General features: G+C 44.1%; 1 protein-coding gene across 6 annotated transcripts in view; it reads left to right on the top strand.

The window, feature by feature from the left end:
• pds5b (PDS5 cohesin associated factor B) overlaps window positions 1–18,773 on the top strand; it is a 251,107-nt gene that overhangs the window by 73,855 nt on the left and 158,479 nt on the right. For all 6 annotated transcript variants that reach the window (XR_005463248.1, XR_005463249.1, XM_038818808.1 and 3 more), the window contains 3 exons: window positions 4,274–4,371; window positions 9,129–9,255; window positions 14,307–14,387. Coding sequence is in view for 4 of the 6 variants with exons in the window: in XM_038818808.1 (XP_038674736.1) it covers window positions 4,274–4,371; window positions 9,129–9,255; window positions 14,307–14,387 (306 nt within the window). In the remaining 2 variants the exon portion in view is untranslated. The remainder of the gene's footprint in view (window positions 1–4,273; window positions 4,372–9,128; window positions 9,256–14,306; window positions 14,388–18,773) is intronic.

The following is an 18,773-nucleotide window of genomic DNA, read 5'->3' as shown; positions in this document are numbered from 1 at the left end:
CTCCTCCAAGCAGTCTTGCCACTTTTGTGAAGTGCCTCGTGCATCTCCACCTTCCCCACGAGGACCACGGCCTCCTCCTCCCGATCAGCGGCCTGCTGCTGCAACTCCTGAATGGCTGCTCCCTGGGTTGTCTGGGTCTCGAGCAGCTTACTGGTAGTCGCCTTCAGGGAGTCCAGCAACTCGGCCTTCAGCTCCGCAAAACAATGCAGGAGAGCAGCTTGCTGCCCCTGCGCCCACTGCCTCCAATCCTCGGGTGCTCCGCCGGCCGTCATTTTGTCCTCCTTCCCCCCGCTTTTTCTGGGGAGCTGCTGCAGCCTTTTTCTTTGCCCCACTCCGGGTGCGCACCATAAATTCCGGGGAATATTCCTCCAAGCACCTTCCCCCACCGGGAATCGTCAAAACAGCGCCGTTTGGGGCCCTAAAACGGGCCCGAAAGTCCTTTGATAGTGGGAGCTGCCGAACGTGCGGCTTAGCTCCGCATCACCGCAACCGGAAGTCCCCCAAACTTGTGTTCTTACACGATACTGCCTCTACGCACTCCCACACCCACCACTCCTAATCATGGCTATATGAGCTGCCCAGTAGTAGTAGTTGCAAAGGTTATTTTCACCTGTTTAAAGAAGGCTCTCGGGATAAAGATGGGGAGACACTGAAAGACAAATAGAAATCTGGGGATGACTGTCATTTTCACGGTCTGTACCCACCCCGCCAGTGAAAGTGGGAGCATATCCTATCTCCTAAAGTCGTCCTCCTTCATTTGCTCGCTAGCCAGGACAAGCTTAACTTGTGTAATGTCTCACATTTCCGAGCCACCTGGATTCCCAGATAGCGAAAGCTCCTCTACCATTCTAAACGGCAGCTGTCCCAGTCTCCTCTCCTGCCCCCTCACCTGAACTGCGAAAATCTCACTTTTTCCCATCTTAAATTTATACCCTGAAAACTTGCCAAATTCCTGTAAGATCCGCATCATCTCCCCCATCCCCTCTAACATGCCCGAAATTTACAGGAGCAGGTCGTCTATGTAAAGCGAGACCCGATTTAACACCTCCCCCGCCCGGCCGCAGACCATCCCTTTACGGTTCCTGTACATTAACGCCATAGCCAGTGGCTCTATGGCCAGAGCAAACAACAAGAGGGGACGCCCTTGCCTTGTCCCTCGGTGCAGCTTAAAATAGCCTGACATCAGCCGAACCTTCCTAACACCTCCCATAATTAATTCCACTCCATCCGATCAAAGGCCTTCTACGTATCCATCACAGCCACCACCTCCATCGCTTCCTCCTTTCCCCCCTTCAGAGGGCATCATGATGATATTTAAGAGCCTTCTAACATTGGCTGTGAGTTGCCTGTCCTTGACAAACCCCATCTGGTCTTGCCCTATCACCCCCGGGACATAGTTCCTCTATCCTTGTGGCCAATATCTTAGCCAGCAGTTTGGCGTCCACATTCAATAGGGACATCGGCCTGTATGACCTGAATTGCTCAGGGTCCTTCTCCCGCTTCATAATCAATGAGATCGAGGCCTGCGACATTGTTGAGGGACGGGCTCCCCTCTCCCTTGCCTCATTAAATGTCCTCACCAACAGTGGGCCCAATATCTCCGAGGACTTCTTGTAGAATTCCACTGGGTAGCCGTCTGGTCCCAGGCCTTGCCCAGCTTGCATGACCTCCAGCCCCTCCATTATTTCCTCAATTTCAATTGGGGCTCCCAGCCCTTCCACCAGATCCTCATCCACCCTCTGGAACCTCAACTGACCCAAAACCTGCCTCATCACCTCCACCCCAGCTGGGGGTTCTGACTCTTATCACTTGCTATAAAGTCCTTAAACACCTCATTCAGCCCCACTGGGTCCAGGACCGCATTCCCACCTCTGTTCTTTACTCTCCCTATCTCCCTGGCCGTCTCCTTTTCCTCAGCTGGTGTGCTAGCATTCTACTGGCCTTTTTCCCCATACTCCTACACCGCTCCCCTTGCCTTCCTCAGTTTATCCACCACCTTCCCTGTAGTCAGCCCAAACTCCAGCTGTAACCTCTGCCGCTCCTTCAGTAGCCCTGCATCCAGGGGGTCCGAATATCTCCTATCCACCTGGAGTATCTCCCCAACCAACCTATCCCTTTCTGCTCATTCCACCTTCTCCCTGTGGGACCCAATCAAAATGAACTTCCCACTGCCTTCAGAGCTTCCCACACTGTTGCTGCCGAGACTGCTGCTATCATGCCATCTATCCTGATCTCGGCATGCTAATTTTTCAATGGCTCCAGCTCTCCTATAACCATTCTCCTTCTAAACCTATTAAAACATTTCCTAATTTCATTTACATTGCATATTGATTCCCTTTGTTTCTATTTTCAGCTTATGGTCTTTCTTGGAACCTTGGTTTTAGCTTTGTTACAAATAACTTGGTTTTGTTTTCAGTCTAATTCAATGATTCACCTAAGAAACTATAACTTTGGATGCAGTCTATTTTCTTCCCTTTGTGGAGTGTTTTTAGACCATGCGTGCCCATTTACATGTGTTAATCCACTAACAGTTCTAATTTATGCAGGAGATAGACTCTTTAATTCAAGTTGTTTTTCTCAAATCCCAAATCAATGTTGTTTGAATTATATTTCTCGTTAAACCTATGGCTGTAATTCTCCGGCCATTTGCTGGCAGCAGTATACTCCGGTCCTGCCAGCAGTGCACCCCTGCCTGTGGGATTCCAGGTGGTGTGTGGTGGCTTCAAAGGGAAATCCCATTGACAAGTGGTGGGAGCGGCGAATCCCAGCGAACAGCGCACCACCTCCCCCTGCCGGGAAAACCACTGGGTGGTCAGAGAATCCTGCCTAACATCTGTTAGTTACTCCTGTCCTAATGTTTCTCCTTCATGTTGCTCTGGTTATTCACCCAAAATCAAATCCAGCATTACATCTTTCCTTTATTATGTACTGACTCAAATGTGCTGCCAATGCAGTTTTAAACGAGGCTAGAGAAATTAATAGGGTATTTATTTCATACTAAATAATACCACTTAATGACATATTAAAAGTAATTATTAAACTAAGCAAGCTTATTCCTCCACAAAGTACCAAGAATTAATCTTGACCGTTTCCTACAGGCCACAAATTTCTCTCTGAAGGTGCTGGCTCCTTGTGAATGGAACTGAATGTATTTTCGTTGTGTATCTGAAGGCCATTTTCTGTATGAACCTTGATGATCGGTTTTGTTGGGCCTATTCATCAGTGAGAGGGCTATGGTAACCAATCTTGATTTGTGCTGCAGAAGCTGAGTGACCGCAATCAGGAGTGGAAACGCTGTCTCATTTGTCTCTTCTCTCCCTACCCTAAAGTACAGAAATAATAGGCATAATATGCTTCTGCTTCCCTGAACAGAATCGGCCGTCGAGAGGATAGTTTGCCTTTTTTTTTCAATTGTCATTATTTTGTGGTCCATACCTCTCGTTCCGCATGTGCTGTAAAGACTATAATTGTTGGAAAATGTGTTTTGAAAAAACAGCTCCAAGCTTTTAATTTGTGCTCTCTTTCCAGCTCTTGGGACTTGCAATCTTTGACGTTTTTCTCTCATTTAGAAAAAGTGCAGTTGCTGACACAACATCCACATACACATGTGCAGGTTATGAGATCTCTGAATCTCCATTCTTAAGCGCACCAACCGGCTGTGCTTCCAGTATTATTTACTTTTCCAGTATTATTTACTTTTCCAGCTGTGGAATGTTGCATAACACATGAATGTGATTGAACAAGTTGGCAAAATAATCTTTTGAGTATGGGAATTTCCCGTTTGCTCCCCTCAAATAGTTTTCATCAGTCTCCACAGCATTCTTCTTGTCAGAAGATCTGCCATGATCTTTGAAATGTTGCTCTTGATTCACCATTTTGGTGCTCAGGTACCTCCTGACTAAGGGGCTGGTTTAGCACAGTGGGCTAAAGAGCTGGCTTGTAATGCAGAACAAGACCAGCAGCGCCGGTTCAATTCCCATACTGGCCTCCTTGAACAGGTGGCGGAATGTGGCGACCAGGGGCTTTTGCACAGTGACTTCATTGAAGCCTGACAATAAGCGATTTATTATTACTTGCTGCTTCCTCACTGAGTAGAAATGTGCCATTATCTTGGGCACCACTTTTTTAAAGACATCATCAATAATTGAGAATTTATCACTTGGAGAGGCAAGGCCATAATTTTTATTTTGATAAAATTTCCGTTATCCTGTGGCCAACTTTATTGAATTATTTCTGTCATTAGAAGAATAATATTTTCTTTGTTTCATTATAGAACATTGCCTGGGTAAAGTCGTATAACATCTGTTTTGAGCTGGAGGATAGTAATGACATCTTCACTCAGTTGTATAGAACACTTTTCCAAGTCATAAAGTAAGTTGACGCTTGCAAATACAACATGATAATATAATGAGTAACTACAGAGCAATTTTTAATTCTTTATCTAGGCTCTCCTCTTTATTTAATTGCTCTCTCTTCACCCCTTCACGTATCCTTCCAGGTCAGAGAATTTTATGTGCATATGTAGATCTTTCAGCTGACACGATCTGTTTATTTCCTTGCAATTATTTGTAGCTCTCTATTTTGTAGCGAAAAAGTGATCCTGACTTGATAACATGAAGCAAATTGCACATTCCAGGAGCAGAGCTGAACTTGTTTAACTGCAGCTTTCTGTGAAAAGTCTGATCTGAAAATGCATGAAACTGATGTTGAGCAAGTGTTTATCATACACCAGAAGTGTCCTTGGATTCATGGAAACAAAATGAATCAGATGGAAAATAAAAGTTGAGAATCTCTGTTTAACATGCAGGTACTGTTGATCAGTATTGATCGACTGTTGATCAGTGTACAAAATGCACAGGCAGTGCCAACTCTTGGTGCCCAACAGAGATGTTTTTAAGTGGATTGTGGTGGAGGTAGAAAATGTGGTGATCTGTGCACCTCCCGGTTTCTGGTTGGTCCAGGAAGGTACTGGTGATGATGGAAGCTGCTCTTAAATGCAGGGCAAGGAGCATATCTATGGGAGGAGGTGTCAGTCATGTAATAAGGCTTTTAATTCTTCAATTGGAAACCAGCGCCACCTTGTGCATAAGCAAGCTGTTTACTTTATATCAGAAAGTAGAAGATACTATATTGATCATGTATTTTGGTTAATTGTGCTGTTGTGTTACCATTTGGTCTGTTTGTTATCTTTATGCTTTTGGGATTCTGCTGGATTAAAATTAGCAAAGAAAAGCAGATTTATTCAGTTCTGGTCTCCTGGTGGCCAGTCTGAGGATGTCACTTGGAGGAGCTAATTTTCCAACCATGAAATGGCAAATGTAAAAGTTTTCAAAGGTGAATTTGATTGTCAAGTAGGAAACATACAGTGCCATTAAAAAAAATAAATTTAGTGGTAACCCTATCATCTGTAAAGCTAACTAACTGTGGCTTCTCGTGAATGATGCCAGCAAGTTTATCTTTTCGTACATCTCTGCATTAGTTTCTTTATTTAAAAAAAACTTGCACCTGTTTGTAAATACCTACTTTTCGGAACTTAAGATACAAAAATGGATTCATCACAAATTGCTGACATTTACTTTTGATTTACTGCTCTCGAGGTTCAGGAGGCTTATCTGGTGACCAGATACTGAACACCAATTGTGTTCGGTTCTTCCATCTATGTTATGCCAGTTGAGATGGTACTTGGGTATAGTACCAGAGCTGTTAATCTTATTTTGGGAATGAGGCCTAGACTAATAATCCAGAGAATTGATGTTCAAATCCCACCATAACGGTTTGAGAATTTCAATTCCGTTTTTAAAAAAAAATCTGAATTTTTGGTGAGGAGTAATCATGAAGTTTGTTTTGTTCTGATCTTGCTGGAGACCAGCAATTTCGAGAAGAAATTTGAATTAGTAGTTATTAACTAAAACGACCATGCAGTGTGACTTTACCTTTTTAAGGAAAAATTGACAAAAGACAAAGAACAAACGCCATCAATTTAATACTAAATCTAATAGGCTCTTGCACATAACCAAGGTTTCGAACAGAATACTCCCTGTTCTACTTTTAATATCAACTGCAAATCCCTTTATATGTTTAATTTATTGCATGTTAATTCATTTCTCCTGGAGCCAAATCCATGTGTCATCGCTCCTCAATTCGAATTCTCAGTTTCCAAGTCATGCACTTAGACTTCCAGAACATACACTCTGCAAAGATCCCACTGCCAGTTTCTTCCACTCGCTTTACCAGACCAATTTGATTTACGTTATTCCTCATGCACTTTGACTTTTCATTCTGCGCATGAGCCCCTTGCTGATCTAAGGAGGGATTTTAGATGCATTTTGAAAAGTGTTGGCCACCGGCATTATCTGGTTGGATTTGTAGAATGCGTTCAACACGGAGGGAAGCCAATTACTTTATCCATCATCTTTTGTTACCTTGTTTAAAACTCCATCAACTGTGTTAACTTTTCTTAATTAGATCATACTTGTTCAAGAGAATGTTAATTTTGTCCTGGATAATCATTTCAATAAGCTTTGCACTCATTACTGAGGTTAAACTGGCTGATCTTTAGTTGCTGGGTTTAGCTGTGCACCTCCCAGTATTTTGTTTTTTTGAACATTGACAATTCTCCAGTTCTCTGTGACCCCCATCCCCCACGCCTCATCCATAAGGGGGATTGTCAGATTATAGGAAAACTAGGAGTTTCAAGGGATTTGTTTGAATTGATAAAACATTTTCAAGTTGTGTTTTAATTTAATGTTTCCCTGCCTGGAAGAGTAAAACCTATAGTCAAATTAATGCTGGACAAAGTGTTCTGTGGGGGATTGGGTTAAGGTTCTACTGTGCTTGCCGGGCTACGGTGTGAATGATAAATACATCTAGAAAAGGACAAATTGTTGCTTGGCAACAGGAGGCCACCTTCCACCTTCCTTTTTGTTCTTTGTTTTAACTGGAAGGCAGAGCATTTGGAGATGGGGAGAAAGTAGATCACTGAGCTCTGCTAGAAAGCTAAAGAGGGAACATCTCTCTCGTCCTCTCTAGAAGGAAACCATGCCATGAAATAATGGTTATCTAAAGAGCAGCTAATTAAGGAAACTGGAGAATTTTCCAAGAAGTCTGAGGCTAAAGAGACCTGTTTAGTGAAGACAGGTCGGTTGAGGGGAAGGCTGAGACACTTGACATCTGAAGTGACTTTCAGATTTGAGATATTACTAGTCTGTGGAATGAGTTGAAAATAACTGTGGAAATTGTTGGCTGGACCTTGGAAGCATTTAAAACAAAGCAATCCTAAAGTGGTTGGGGCAAAGTCCTGGGCTGGATTTGCTGAAAAAGGTGGAGCAAATGCTCTGTTTAAAGGTCATTTGGAAAAAGTGAACTGGATTTTGGAATGCAAACTGCCAAGTGAAAACATCATGAGAGAAGATTTTAGTGTATTTTGGGAATAGAGTTTGGTAAATGCTTCAATGACAGTCATCTTGGGGGGTTCTGAGGAGATAGCCACAGGAATTCACTAGGGACTGGAGTGTGTATTTTAGCACGGGTATCTTGTGTGTGTCAAAGTGACTTTGTGTTGGTGAGACTTGTATCTTCTGATGTACTTTGTAATCCATGTGAGTTTAACAAATACACACAGGGCTGAATTCTCCGCCGTTGGGATGCTCCGTTTTGCTGGTGGTCTGGCTGTTTCCCGATGGCGTGGAGCTGCCACACAATGGGAAACCCCATTGACCAGCCGGCAAAGCAGAGAATCCCAACAGCATGCTGAACCAGAATCTGGCATGGCGAAACGGAGAAACCCACCCACAAATTACTAAGTGGGGGAATGTTTCATTTTTTCCCTTATTGTTAAAACTAATTAGTAGTCCTGTGACATATTTGATGTGGTCGGAGTCTGGATTCCATTCTGGGATCTTATCTAGTTATAACATCAACTGGGATCGTACTTTCCATCCTATCTGACCCTGGTGATTCAGCTGCTTTTATGTACAACCAACATGTCTAGTACCACTTCTCATGATTTTTCGACTATCCAGTGTAATTTTCTTCAATAAAGACAGATGTGAAATACTCTCACCTCAGCCCTGCTCTCTGCCTGCGTGCATAGGTCTTTTTGATTCCAAATTGCCCTACTCTCTTCTTGCTACCCACCTACAACAGATGACTTTGGATTCCATTTTATGTAGTAATCTATTCTCTCACTCCTTTGTCCTTCTTTCCTTTTCCAATTTTCCTCTGAATGTTTTATATTAAGTCTGGTTCTCACTTGTATTATCAACCTGATCTCGTGCCTTGTTTTTCTGCTTTATCTTGCTCACCATTTTGGGAGATCTGATTTTGGCTTCCCTAACTATTCCTTTCATGGTTATGTACCAAGAATGTTTCCCCAAACCATGCCTCTTTAGACAATAAGCCTTGTTGGTTTACATTTTTGCCTGCTAATCGTTGGATCTGGCCCGAGTACATCCATTCTCAGCCTGTTTTAAATAGGTCCTCTTGCAATTAATTATCTACATTACTCCCTATCTTTTTTATGATTACTTTCTTAAAGTGTGTGTGTGTGTGTGTGTGTGTGTGTGTGTGTGCGCGTGCGTGCCTGCCTCTCTCTGCCTCTCTCTGCCTCTCTCTGCCTCTCTCTGCCTCTCTCTGCCTCTCTCTGCCTCTCTCTGCCTCTCTCTGCCTCTCTCTGCCTCTCTCTGCCTCTCATATCATCAAGGTTCTATGCATATGAACCCTTGCCTCCCTCTGTTTATGCCCACTCTTTACATCCATGCCATTCAGTCTGCATCCCATCTGCCAAAATGCATCACCTCACTATTCTCTGTATTAAATTCCATCTGCCACTTGCTGCCAATTCTGCTAGTCTAGGAATGCCGTATGCAGTTGATTGGTATCACTTTGTCGTTTGCTACACATCCTATCATTGGCAAATTTTGAAATTGTACTCTACTGTTTTTATATATAACATGTAACATTGACCTTTGGGTACCATCTATTATGTTTATTCTCCTTATTATTATTATCATCTATCATTGAAAAACAGCCATTTACCAAGACTGTTCCCCTCTCACCCCAATAAAAGTGTGCGCGTGTGTTGTTCATTTCTTCAAATCTGACATTTTGTCTTTTTGAATACATTCTAGCAATGGTCATAACCAAAAGGTTCACATGCACATGGTGGATCTGATGAGTTCCATTGTTTGTGAAGGAGACACAGTTTCTCAGGAGCTTTTGGATACTGTTCTCGTCAACCTTGTACCAGCCCATAAGGTGAGTAACCAGTGCATTGTTTTTAGGACTGCAGTTTTTAAAAATTTGTATTTGCTTTACAATTGTTTTCCTTAAATTTAAAAACATGGATCGGAATTTGATGACCACTTGCATCATCGTACCAGTGTATCGATGGTGCACATCATATGGTGTTGCAGGAATGGCAGGGGCCATTTATGCAATCATGTACACTCCAAAACATTGATTTTTTTTTATCTGATTACATTTAGAGAAACCGTACTCCTGTTTGGCCATTCAAATAGATCATAGCTTTTTTATAAATGTTTTTTATTGAGTTTTCATATTTTATATATGACAAATTACAAATTATTAGAGAGGAAAAAAAAAAGAAAACACAAAAATTTAACATGAATATTTACAGGTAAGCATCTTCATAACAACAATTGTGGCCGCCCCCTTTAGCCAGCATACATATTTTACATTCCCCAATATGGCCGAGGCACATGTTTATAGGCATTTATTTATAGTTTGGTTTTGGGCCTTGGCTTGCCAGCAAACCCCCATAACGAGCCCGTAACTCTTCCCCCCCCCCCCCCCCCCCGGCTACCCTCCCCCGATTCCCGTCCATTTTCCCCTGATTCTTGGCCACCCGACTATTCTTCCTCTTGCACGTTGGCCACAAACAGGTCCCGGAACAGTTGCATGAATGGCTCCCACGTTCTGTGGAAGCCGTCGTCCGACCCTCGGATGGCGAATTTGATTTTCTCCATTTGGAGAGATTCCGAGAGGTCGGACAGCCAGTCTGCAGCTCTGGGCGGTGCTGCTGACCGCCAGCCAAACAGGATTCTACGGCGGGCGATCAGGGAGGCAAAGGCAAGGGCGTCCGCCCTCCTCCCCAGGAATAAATCTGGCTGGTCTGAAACCCCGAAGACCGCCACTATCGGGCATGGTTCCACCCTCACCCCCACCACTTTGGACATAGCCTCGAAGAAGGCTGTCCAGTACTCCACAAGTCTGGGGCAAGACCAGAACATGTTGGCGTAGTTGGCCGGGCCTCTTTGGCACCGCTCACATCTGTCCTCCACCTCCAGGAAGAACCTACTCATACGGTTTCTTGTTAAGTGGGCTCTATGTACCACTTTTAGTTGCGTCAGGCTGAGCCTTGCGCACGTGGAGGTGGAGTTGACCCTATGCAGTGCTTCGCTCCAGAGTCCCCACCCTATCTTCATCCCCAGGTCGTCCTCCTATTTCCTTCTTGTTGCATCCAGTACGGTGTTGTCCCTATCTACCAGTCGGCCATACATGTCACTACAGTTCCCTTTCTCTAGGATACTTGCGTCCAGTAGGTCTTCCAGTAGTGTCTGTCGTGGCGGTTGTGGGTACGTCCTTGTCTCCTTTCGTAGGAAGTTTTTGAGCTGCAGGTACCGTAGCTCGTTCCCCCCCAGCTAGCTGAAATTTCCCTGTCAGTTCGTCCAGTGTTGCGATCCTGTCGTCCGTGTATAGGTCCCTGACTGTCAGTGTCCCCACGTCCTGTCTCCACCTTTTGAAGGTGGCGTCAGTCAGTGCTGGTTTGAACCTATGGTTGTTGCAGATGGGAGCCTTGTCCGACATTTTGTACAGGCCAAATTGCTGCCGCAGTTGGTTCCAGGTTTGGAGGGTGGCTGTCACCACTGGGCTGCTGGAGTGTTTTTTGGGTGGGGATGGGAGTGCTGCCGTGGCGAGGCAAATAGATCATAGCTGACGGCCACATTGGTTCCATGATTCTTAACTGGCCTAATCTTTAGAGGAGTGGTAATCACCATTGGATTGTCACTCCACTCCTGTTTACTTGTCTTGTATCGGAACTCTGCTGCGTTTCTTGCCCAGACTTCCAAACTGGGCTTCCTCGGATATGTGGAGCGTATCTGGAGAGATCAATAGTACAGTTAATCATAATTTTTCCTGGGTAACTATTGTTTTAAGTATGTCATATCATCCAAAGACACTGACTGTGTTTTGGACAGTTCTAGATGCAGGGGATTTGCCTATTATCCTGGATAATTCCACTGTCGCTTGCTCCTTCTCCAGAGGAAATGGCTTCTCTCTACTACATCAAATGCTTTAATCACCTTCCTGCCTCTTAAGTCCATCTATTAGAAAGCAAAAAGATAGCTGTCGGTGTCAATGTATAATCATTACGTAATTGCGAACAAATAAGTACGGATGATTGCAGAACAGCATCCCCAACATGTTCCTTCCGTTGATAATCTTTTATAGACTTGCATCTCGCCCATAGCTACAAAACAAAATAATAAGCGCAAAACTACCCAGAGAATCCCAGTGCTAAGGGGAATTGACTAACTCTTACAGTGCAAATTAAGCTCTTCTCTAGATCCAGACCAGAACACTCAACCGACCCACAGCATCAGGATGGCAGAATAATGGCGACAGAGGACAGGCAACAACCACACCTTAATACTCAGCACATTTATAATCCCCTCTCCCTTCCCTAGATCAAAAGGCAAAATTGATCACTGGATCACCAACCCAGTACCACCCTCATTGGACAACAGGATATCTCGGGGCCAAGATCCAGAAGGAATACAAACTGATCCCAGTCAGAGAGCAATGGGGAGACCCACTCCAGGGTGGGAGGGCCTTCAGAGCGACCCCCTGGACTGAATACAGGAAATACAAGTTGAATTCCAAAAAAAGCTGATAGAACTCTATGAAGAATAAAAAAATTCTAATCGTTATCCTAGTCTTCAAATCCCTCCATAACTTTGTTACTCCATACCATTGTAACCTCCTGCAGTCCTTACTAGCCATCCCGATCTCCACGCACCCTTCTTGTATGTCCCAGAGTCGTAATCACTTCACCCTTGATAGCTCTACCGTCAGCTGATTTTTTTCGAATCTCAAGATTTTTGGAAGACCATAATGTTTGTTATTGAAGATTCTGGAGCAATTTATTGTGGCAATTAAATAAAATGAGAAACCTGATGATATTTCATTTTTTTTCTAATGCAATTGGTACAGTTCCATGTAGGTGGGAATTGTAAATACATCACTCCCATTTAGTTATGCAAACCATCTTCAGATATGCTTGTTCTATTGCAATAATCTGAGCATTACAGCAAATTTCTATTTAATTTTCACCTATTATAGAATTTAACTGCACTTTAATATAATTGACTGTTGGTATCTTGCCTTAAATTGCATGTTGGGGCAGAAACCAGCAAGTTGAGATAGAAATGGAGCATGGGAACATAATTTAAATTAAGACTCGTGTTGAATATTTAATTGACACAGCCTCCAAGTAAAGATTTTGGTGAAAGCTATGAATGCATGGATGGGAAGGCAAAAAACCTATGTGAAATGTTAGCATTTTTTTCTGAAATGAGCAAAGTTTTACCAATTCGAACACTAGCCCAGGGAAACAAAACTCCAAGCAAGTTAAAATTCAAAAGAATCACTCTTTTAGTGGGAAACGGTATTTGGTATCTGAAGGCGATGGGAGAGATTTCAGGCTAGAAACCATTTTTTTGGGTAGTTGGCTGTAAGAAAATGATAGGATCCTGCACTTTTTGTAAAGCTTGAAATAATCCATTACTAAAATCTAGTAGTGTTCTGTTCAAATTAGCCTGGGCATGCAGTAACGCTATTGATCTTTGTACAACCTGTTGATCAAAATGAACAAGGTTTTACTCCTTTGTGATGATCCAGTTAATGTTTTTCCCCTCCAATAGAAGATTGAAATTACTAGTTCAATTACTTCCATGAATGCATTTCATTGGTGTATTAAAATTTGAAGATGAATTATTTGTGATGTTGTGGAGTGTACAGTTTCCACTGCCATGTATGGCCATGGTGCCTGTGGGCTATGACCAGGGAAAGAAAAGACAACTAACATATCAACTGATCTGAACTCCTTTGGAAAACCTGGAAATTAAGAACCGCTACTTTTTAAGTTACAGTAAGAAGTCTTGCAACACCAGGTTAAAGTCCAACAGATTTGTTTCGAATCATAAACTTTCAGAGCACAGCTCCTTCCTCTGGTTCGTTTTGTTCACCTGAGGAAGGAGCTGCGCTCCGAAAGCTCGTGATTAGAAAAAAAAACTGCTGGACTTTAACCTGGTGTTGTAAGACTTCTTACTGTGCCTACCCCAGTCCAATGCTGGCATCCCATCGACACTAAGTTGCCAAACAAGGCCATTCGAGCAGACAGCGTAAAAATTGACCCAAATTTTTTAGCTGTGATGATGCAAAACTCTCACTGTTTTCTGTCATTTCCCCTCTGAAACTGACAGCAACATTTTGCATTAGTCACATGCACATTTAAATGTTGCTATCCAGCAGTTGATGTCTGTCATTCTGTGCTTACCCATTGGGTGGACAATCGGGCTCCTCAAACTGCAATTGATTAGAAATCACTGACCATATGAGAACTTCCCCTATGTCATTAATTTTAAAACCCTGGATAAAGTTGCACCTTGTTTAATAAGGTGTAACAATTAGTTTTGGCGTATTAAATTTTATGAATACTGCTAGGCATTCCTTGCTCCCTTAGAAAAATCTAATTTTGTAATTGTCAGGTTTCTCAAAATCCAATTTTTCTCTTTTTTTTGCTTGATATTTCAGCTTCTATTTTCGTCCTTTGAGTATGACCTGACCACCTATTTTATCTTTAAGGATAATCAGTGCATTTTTTTCTGGTTGGCTGTGTGAATGCATCAGTGTGAACGGCCTTGGCCTCTGCTTGATTTGGCACCAGGTTCAAATTAATGTCAGGAGAAAGGAAATTAATGCCACAAATGGCTAGATCTTTGTGGGCATCTTTCTTTGAGTCACTTTAACACTGACCATGAAATCATTGATTCAAGAAGCAAGTAGATACATTAGACAGAGGATGTACAAAGAAGAGGAAAATAAATATGAGGAAAGAAACAAATACCAGGAAGTTTATTTAATATCTGCAGAATTGTGAAGGCTCCCTGTGTTGTATTTTGATGGAAGTTGAATTATTTCTGGATCATCTGTCTCAAACTAATTAAATTGATCTGATAACTGATTTTATTTTGTCTAACTTGTGCCTTTTTGTCCACCTGCAGAATCTAAACAAGCAAGCATATGACTTGGCAAAAGCTCTTTTAAAAAGGACACCTCAAGCAGTTGAACCTTATATAACAAATGTAAGCATATATCCATTGATTTTCCAGAACTGTGTGTTCATGAAAATTGAGAATTGGGGTTTTCTGGTTTGAGTTAAAAAGTGATTATTGTGGCACACTTGATATATCTGAGAAAACGTGAGACATAATTTGCTTTAAATTGTATTGTATGATTCTGTGGGTATATCATGCATTCTGAAAGGGAGTTTACTATGCAAAAGAATATTCCATAATCTTTCAAAATGCAATTCATTAACTGGTGCCTTGTTCAAAGTAGCCTTTGCACAGAACATACATCGATGTTTAGTCACTCAGTCCATGATTATCCTATTCAGGTGAATAATTGCCATCATTTATGGTGGCAGCTGGGTTATCCATTAAATATATGGGCAGGATTCGGGGAAATTAGAGTAGTAGAGAATCAGTTCAGATGCTGAAATCTGGGCGGGTGCTCTTTTCACGGCAAATTGCAATTCTCTGTCGCAGCGTCAATGCGTTCCATAATGCACATACAGTAAGCGCCATTGGCATATCATTAGCGGGCCCAACCCAGTGTTCTCTGGGGCCTCACAATCCTCCGCCTCCACTGGGGTGAATTCCCGACGGCGAAGTTCATTTAGAATAATAACCTTTATTAGTGTTAAAAGTAGGCTTACAGTAACACTGCGATGTTACTGTGAAAATCCCCTATTCGCCACAATCCAGTGCCTGATTGGGTACACAGAGGGAGAATTCAGAATGTCCAGTTCACCTAACAGGCAAGTCTATCAGGACATTTTGGGAGAAAACCGGAGCACCGATGAGAAACCCACGCTGACATTGGGAGAAGTAGCAGATTCCGCACAGATTATGACAAAAACCGGGAATCAAATCTGGGTATCTGGCGCTGTGAAGTAACAGTGCTAACCACTGCTACTGTGCCGCCCATACATGTTTGCACAATCATGAAACCGCAGCAGGCATTGATTTCCCGACAAATCACAATTCTCCATGGCCTCGATAGCATCATAAAACTGGCATTGTGGTTCATGAGGGAGAGAGAGGAGGAAGGGCATGGAGATGCACGACCCTGGGCTGCCAGGTCAGATGGTGGCTGGGATGGGGGGTTGGGGACCCTGCAAGGGGGAACGGGCCATGTGGCTGAAGTGAAACCCCCCCCCCCCCCCCACCCCATGGCCATCTTGCTGCGCACCCCACTGGCCTTGGTTCTGCAAAGTGACACCGGCCATATGGGTCCCAGCCCCTGCCGGTGGAGATCGGGTGGACCACCCATGGACAATCTTCACTTTAACCTCTATGGGGGCGCCAGACGGGTGCTGCGGCGCATACTGCCGAGAAGGGTGGTGCCAGCTGACAATATCCCTGACAGCAGGAATGGGTGTCGGGGCCAGAGGACCCCACGGTGCTGGGCACCATGGAGGCTGAGACGGTGGCACACAGGCATGGAGGGACAGAGTCTGCAGTGCCAATCAGGGGCACCATGAAGCCTTTGGGCCCAGGGGTGCACACCATGCTAGCATGTCAGCCTTTCAACCCCAGCAGACATGGGATATTGGAAATACAGCCAGCAATGGTGGCCTTCCTGCTACTCGCTGCAGCCTGGGGGATGCACTGCAACTGTACGAGCTGGTGCTGCTCGAGGAGGAGGAGGAAGCTGCAGCAGCGGAGCATGCAGCAGCAGAACGGTAGTCAGCCGGTGAGGATAGAGAGCCAGCCGCCCAACAGGTCGAGGAGGAGGAGGTGCAAAGGAGGGACCGCATGAGGCACCGCATGTAACTGAGGCCCTATATGCCCAGTTGGCCAGGGTAGTGGGATTCTCTGCCAATGCCGACATGCGGCGGGTCCAGAGGGTGAATGATGGGATGCATGTCGCCCGACAATAACGTGCAGATGACGGGCCGCTCTGCACCAACCACAAAAGGGGTTCCACTAGAACGTGCAGCTGGTAAGTGACCACCAACTACGCTTCATGCACGTCTGCGCCTGATACCCAGGCAGTGTGCATGACGCTTTCATCCTGGCACACTTGTCGATTCCCCGGCCTCTTTGAGAGGCCCTTCCAGCTGGAGGATTGGCTCCTGGATGATGAGTTATCCGCTGCGGTCGTAACGAATGGTGCCTATCCGAAGGCCGCAGACTGCTACAATAATGTCCATGCAGAGACCCAGGGCATGACTGAGCAGTGCCTGGTGTCCTGAAAATGCAATTCATGTGCCTGGATTGCTATGGAGGGGCCCTCCAATATGACGTTGATATGGTCGCCCACATCGTGGCGATCTCCACCCCGCGCAGCAAAGGGGTGACGTGCCAGGCCTCGTCCAATGAAGGTGCTCCGATCGCCGCCTGATTCACTGACTTGGGGGGCGGGGAAGGTGTAGCGGCCACGGGCGTGGACACCGCATCCCACCCCCTTCCCGCCTGCAACCCCCTCTGTGATACTTCACAGAATGGGGATGAGTTGGCAGTGGCAGCGCGTGTGGTCCATAGGATGGAGGATGATGACCACCCGTTCTGGGATGACCTCTGGTGCTCCGCATTGTTTGACAATGTCTGATTCCTGCCCACAGTAGCACCTTCCATCTGGCCTAAGGTAACACTAGGTGGGTCCCCAGATGGTACATCAGGACTGGAGGCGGCGTGCTGTATTCCCACCCTGCGACCTGGATCCCCGTTGGGGGCCGTCTTAAGGGGCGACTTGGCCTGGTTGGGCCTGGCTGCTGCTTGTTGAAATTTACCAAATATATAATATGCTGTTTATGAAGAGCTAATCAAGCACATGTACACAGTTCATTGCAATAGTTAATAAACTTGCAATTGAAGATTTGTGGCTTTTAAAGGATACTATTGGAGAGAAAGGAGCGAGCTGATCTACATTTATGTTGATAAATTGCATAGTTGATATATTGGGCAAGGAGTCGCTAGATGCTGCAGGAAGTCTTTTCAGTGTACGATGGTGAATTACAGGAAGGGAACATTGATGGATGGAACCCAACTATCCAGAAAAATGTTCTGTATCTTAAATTCATGATAGGATTATGTCTCGCTTGGTTTGAAAGTGGATTTCATATTTTAACATTAAACAGGTGCAAATACATATTGGGCGTGATTTAAAAGGAACAGTGACATTTTCAAGCGGGTTTGGCTGACAGCTTCTCCCTGGCTGTGTTAGCGGGTTCTCCACTGCTATCTAACTACACTTAGTCACTTTTTTTAGGCCGTGGCATGTTTCTCTCTGGGCAGTCCACCTTTTTCCCATCAGCTGGGGAGCTGAACTCGCAGGCTCATTCCAAGATTGGGCCGCCATTTTGAAAGAGTGCCCCGATCTTTAAGTGAGCTTGAGGGTCCCCTGCAATTCCCCACAAAGAACTTTACTGTCCCTAATTGCCCAAATTTCAAAGCAAGACGATCGGGCTTGAACCTGTATTTAACATTTTCTACAGGCATTTAAAGGATCCTGGCTAAAAATGCAACAACATCCATGTTGATGCAGTTCAATTTTCTTGCATTAAATAGCCAACTTTGCGCAAAACTAAATTTAAGAATTGTCTCCCAACCTACTCATAGACTATAAGCCATGTACCAATCGAAAAGTCTTGTCGAGGTTTGTGATGGATTTTTAAAAAAAAAATGCTACTGTTGAACAATGCGATAAATTATTTGGACAATTGGTGCTTGTGATGGACTACCAACTGCTTTCTCTGAGTTGAGTTGGGCAACTCTACATTTCGGTTGACATGTGTAATCTCAATTTGTTTCACTTGGATAGTCTGACTGTAGTCTGAGTTCTTCTTGGTTACGAGGAACACGTTGCAGTGGTTGTCTACTTTAAAGCATTCCAATCTCCTTCCCTCCCTACAATGCAATGATTAAAATTGTGCACTTATTTTCCCAACCATTGAGCGATCAATTTTGTTTTTAGAAATGGGAGATTTTATGGGCGAAAGCAAGAAGGTGAAACCAAACCTATGTAGATTGGGGTTAAACTGCTTGCTGCCCTAATTTAGGTAGATTGTGAAGACCGGTAGGGGCAAGAGACTGTTGCTATATTTATCTGGTTATAAATACAGCAGTCAATGTGGTTGCCTTACTTGATCCTAATTATGTTTGCTCTAGAGTCGCCAGCTATCTCTCGATACCGCCACAAGGTTCAAACCCGAATACTGATCAAAGAACCAATACACCAGTTAGTTAGTTCAAAGTCAATACTATTTATTTACACACACAGTAATATCTACTCACGCACAAAATACCATAAACTAAACTATCTCTAATGCCTATACACTTCGGGTGCCCACTCAGTTAGAAGAACAATGGCCGTTGTTTGGATCTGAGGCTGTTTGGTGTGAAGGTATACAGGAGAGCAGCTAAGGTCGTCCGTCTGATGGCGAGCGTTGACCTTGGACTTAT

This window comes from Scyliorhinus canicula, chromosome 14 (genome assembly GCF_902713615.1).
Source record: "Scyliorhinus canicula chromosome 14, sScyCan1.1, whole genome shotgun sequence".
Lineage (NCBI taxonomy): Eukaryota > Metazoa > Chordata > Chondrichthyes > Carcharhiniformes > Scyliorhinidae > Scyliorhinus > Scyliorhinus canicula.
Note: the sequence above shows the minus strand (reverse complement) of the source record. Positions and strands in the feature narration are given on the sequence as shown.